General features: G+C 31.7%; 1 protein-coding gene across 1 annotated transcript in view; it reads left to right on the forward strand.

Annotated features, from left to right (window-relative positions):
• LOC136795990 (glypican-5-like) overlaps positions 1-2,123 on the forward strand; it is a 46,647-nt gene extending 44,524 nt beyond the window's left edge. Inside the window, exon 2 of the mRNA XM_067048337.1 lies at positions 1,992-2,123. Coding sequence (XP_066904438.1) covers positions 1,992-2,123 — 132 coding nt within the window. The remainder of the gene's footprint in view (positions 1-1,991) is intronic.
• Positions 2,124-5,127: the final 3,004 nt, after the last annotated feature.

A 5,127-nucleotide genomic window follows, 5' to 3' on the forward strand; every position in this document is an offset into this window, starting at 1 on the left:
CACACATATATTTCTCTCTTGCATAGTAACGCTATATAAGACTATTGTCCCGATCCCTAAAATCGCGCACTATACTTTTGTAAAAACCTTAATGTTCCATATGCAATCGAACTAGCCCGAATCATCAGATATCATTTCTTCCATTAAAAACTCGCTAACCACTCCAAAACCACTAGTTTCTAACCTTGCTCCCTCTTCCATCCTCCGAGATGCCTGAAAAGAAGATGGCCTCAAGACCTGCTAATGTAAAAAAAGTCATTAGAGTAATACCATTGAGTAGTTTCTCTACACACCTGTATCATTCCATTATAAACAAAGATCAAATTTACTGAATTATATAACTGCACAATTGTAAATTCCAATAAAGATATGAAAAAAAAAAATTGTAAGGAAAGTTTACACATAAACATATTGTAACTATTATACATTATAAATACATGTAGGTCCCTAACAGGAGGTTCGCATATTCTATTTTAAAGGAATAGTGAAGCCAAAAAGATAGGAGTTGACCTCGCCCTCAGTTCTCAGGTTTCTGTAATATCATATAGTAATATATAACTATAAGCTATTTTTGTTACAGAAAAATTAAAAAAAAAAATAAAAGATTATACTAAATGAATCTTGCGAGTATAACAAAAATGAATAATGATTGACTTTATCTATTTGACTATCTATTTTATCAGACAACACAAAAAAAAAAAATGATTCATCATATAATTAATTAACTCAAATCCATCATCACAGTGCGTTCAACCATTTAAAAAGTAGATATACATTTTTTAAGTTTCCTCCTCCCCATCGCAATTGATTGCGATAAATCAGTAGCTTTAGTTCTCCACAATCCTCCGCTTTGGGACAAAAGCCACGATTTATTTAAAGGGCGCACAGAAAAAGAAAAATGGTGGTTGGGAGTAGGAGGACTTGAAGAGAAATGGGAGGATTATCTTTATTGGAAGGACACAACAAACCTTTGTAATAAATGGTTCTATTTATTATAACATCTATACTAACTATGTCGATGGCTTACTTCACAAGCGGTGCTAAGTACATTTCCACTAATTTTACAAATAATACCATTAAAGTTTCTCTTTTTTAGGAAAATTCATTAAAAAGTTGTTATTTTTCTTAAAGATAAAAATCTTGTCATGGTGTAATGTAGTCATCTAGAAATTATTTTAATAACAATAACGGCTGTTTATTTATTTTGTTTTAAATATTCAGATTTAGGCCAAAATTGGTTATAATTAAAACTATATTTTTTTTTAGTTATAAATACATTGCTAAGAAATAGACATTGTATCCTTGAAAATTTATTTATAGATTTATTTATAGATTTATTTATATCTAATTTTTGCCTTACTCTGTTTTATACTTTTTCTTCATTCTACTGTTATCATTCAGATCTAGCCTCTTATATAAAAAATCTATTTATATAATATGCCAACATTTTAAAATAGAAACAGTCACATTAAAGGCATCTGGTTGATTTTTTTCTTATTTCCAAAATAACCCTTTTTTAATTTTTAATTGTTCACCTTTTCTTTTATGATCATGAAGGTCTAAAAGAAGAATGTTTTGAAAATTTTGACTGATCATGATGTATTTTAGTGTGCTTTAACCGAAAATTATGTTTGTTTGTTTTTTTCGTCACCTACAGCTTTTTCGGAAATTTATGCTTTGTAGTGCCGGGATTGTTACAATGTTTCTATAGCACCCAGAGTACTCAACTAACAAACTTAATTTCTTTATGGTACCCAAAGTACTTTAAAATATAATAAATTGTACAAATTAGATCCTAGGTCAATTTAAATTTGAGATAACGTATTTGAGTGACTTCTTGTTGCTTTCAAACCAAGCAATTTTTATACTAATCCTTATCATCAGAAAGATAAAAAAACTCGTCTACCGAATGGTGTTATAACCAAATATATGAATTTGGTCAAAGTAATTAATTTTTACATTAAACTTAAAAAATACTTTTCTGATTTTAGTGCTATAAAAGGTATTACATTTCATGGGTTTGCAAAAAATCTGTTCATGATGGAAGGAAACGTAGTTCTTTTTCTGTTTCAGAACACCAAAATCATCAAATCAAAGTTCTAGATGTAGACTTGAGCTACTAATCAAAGGTCACTAATTTTAAATAAAATCTAATCACTAATAAATCGAACCAACCTGTTTCTTCACCTGATTTTCAATGGAACATTTCATTTTTTCAGGTTGATTTCGGATTTCTGAAATAACTATGTTGTTTTTAGGAGAAACTAGGAAATTTGTGCACAAAGATACTGACCGTTGTAGCCGTGTGTTTTGAGGTTACTCCTTTGCAACCTGATATCTGGAGCGGAGCAGGTTCGATTCTAGCCTGAGTGGGTTGAGTTTTATTTCGTGGCGCTCCAAAGGAATGAAAATCCTACTGTCCCACTCGTGGTAGAATAGGTTACTCCTAGAATAATCCCCGGTATGTCAAATATGGCAGGGTTGCAGATAAATAACTAAAAAAAAAATTAGGAAAATATTGTCACCTGTTTTATCAGAAAAATAAAAAAATAATTCATCGTGCATATCCATTACATTAGGGTCGGTGTATCCCAAGGATCAATACTATTGATTAGGCTACTGTGTTATGCTTTATGTATACACAGTAGATGTCTCTAAACATCGGGAACTTGACAACAGACCGCCCGTATGCAACTTGTCATGTTTCATCACCTATTGTCATGAAACCTTAACAACATCTCTTGACCAAAGTAACATAACTACAACCTGCTCTGAGGACACGGCAGTTCTCATCATGAATCATCATCGTACACAGGTCACCCGTATACGTTGTTTACTCTCTATACTGGAATACAATATAAAATACAATCTTAGGTCAGAAATCCCTATATAGCATATCTTCGACATTATAACGATACATCAGTTGACATCACCATCGAACTAGTACCCCGAGAAAAATAAAATTATTACAGACAACTGGAAAATGGAATCTCCGCTGGGCTTGACATGTGTCTAGGTCCCACGTTTGTATTTTTTTTTTTTTTTAGCACAGTCAGTTGTGAATATAAATGCTTTCAATTTTGTATATACTGTTTTATTCTCCTCGATATTTATATAAATGGATATAAAATATGTATTCAATATGAGTAGAGATATGATACTTTTTTTTTTCTAGAAAACATTTTATTGATTTTATGATCGCGTGCGGGATGGCCCAGGAGCAGTAAGGAATATGACAGCCCCTACCCTTCCTGCTCTTCCCCGATATATGATACTCCACGTCTCAGAACATGCCCCATTCTCCTTTATAATTTACTTCTCACTATTTTCTTTCTCTTAAATCCTGTAGCCTTAAGGTCTTCCTTCATGTTATGTCTAGACATTTATCATTTGCTGGTCCATAGAAACACCCAACAAGTTGTTAGAAGGTTTGCTGCCCAACAGTCTTGTGGTTTCATCATATGCAGCCTAATATGACAACTTGTAAAACATAAACTTATAATATATATACTATATACAATATAACAGATTAAAATTAGAAAGAATATTAGCAGACAAAAACTATTTAGTAACAACTTACTAATAAATATATTGTTATTATAAAATCATTTTTTATCTATGTGTATATTATTCTTTACCGCCACCCGGACCATCTTCCTACAATTAATTGCGTATAGTCAACTTGATATTTCCAATAATTAACTCCAATTGTTAACTTTTTTTAAAATACTTTTACTTACCTATATGTGGAGTATATAATAAGGGAAAGTGTTGCGATCGTGAAAAATTTCGAATTCGAGTTTTCGACGGAAATTTTTGAGGTCTCCTGATTCCAAATAACCTCGTCTCACAAAATTGTGTGTTTGTGTGAACACTCTAGCTCAAAAACGAAAGGTCTTACGAAACCGAAATTACATATTTAAGATAGGTAGAAGCTTGATATGAAACAGCAACTTTATCAATCGATCAACCGAAATGCCACTTTAAAGTATCAATTTTTCACGTTTTTTCAATTTTCTCGAAAACAACTCTACCGATTTTGATCAAACTTAGCATGTCAATGCACAATTAGATGGGCTTCAATCTCATATAGATCTTCTTTTCAGTTAAATATTATGATAGCACTTAAATGACGAATTTTGAAAAAAATCATCTGAAGTACTTTTAGTTGGGAGTAGGTAGCTCGTTGGTAAGGCAATGGACTACTAACTATTAGGCCCCGGGTTTGAATCCGGCTGTGGCAGATAATTATTATTTGTAATTATAATCTGTTACCTGTAGCCGTCGGATCAGCTCTTTGGGTTCGGGAGTTCTCCGGGGTACACCCAGCCTTATAAACTCTGGGTAGCCTTAATTGGGTAGGAATTTGTCGGTCGACAATGATTCTGATCAAATCACCTCCTTGTACAACCATGGGCCTATTAATTACTTCCTTACAAAATACTGCACCCCTGACCCTTCCTGGGTTATCTTGGTACAGATTTCATTTTAAAGTACTTTTAACTTAGTTTATTCGAGAAAAAAAAATCAGCACTTCCCATTGTTAGAAATAATAAAAATTGGATAAATACAAAATATTAAAGGATTTTATTTATGACTTAAGGAGAAAAAAAATAAATAGAAATATCCGATTCTAACTGGAAAAGGAGATACCACCCGATCTTTCCTTATTGCATCACGCCTTTGTTATGTTGTATTCTTGAAGGAAAAAAAAGTATATTCGTTATTTCCCACTTTAGGAAACTCTGAAATAAGAATTTTTATAGCAACAGAAAAATAGATTTTTTTTTATCTTTAGATTTTGTTTTTGAAAATCACAAAACATATCTATAACTTCTAAGCGAGCCCATTAATCTACTGAAAACTTGGATATGTATGAAGGATGGTAAGAGAGAGAAATACTTTATTTATTTATCTATGCTGCCTAAATACATTAGGTTGCTATCTCACACAGCATACTTATCAATCCGTAATCGGACATATATACATTACACATACATGGTATAATCATAAAAAAAAGAGATACAATAATAGGATAAAATAAACAATTTTTTTCACTCCTAAAGTTTCCTTTTACAATCCATTTCGGTCTGTACAACAAATACAAATGTTTCATTCATTCCTATT

Source organism: Halyomorpha halys, unplaced genomic scaffold, assembly GCF_000696795.3.
Source record: "Halyomorpha halys isolate HHAL.00 unplaced genomic scaffold, Hhal_1.1 Scaffold1092.1, whole genome shotgun sequence".
Taxonomy (NCBI): Eukaryota; Metazoa; Arthropoda; class Insecta; order Hemiptera; family Pentatomidae; genus Halyomorpha; species Halyomorpha halys.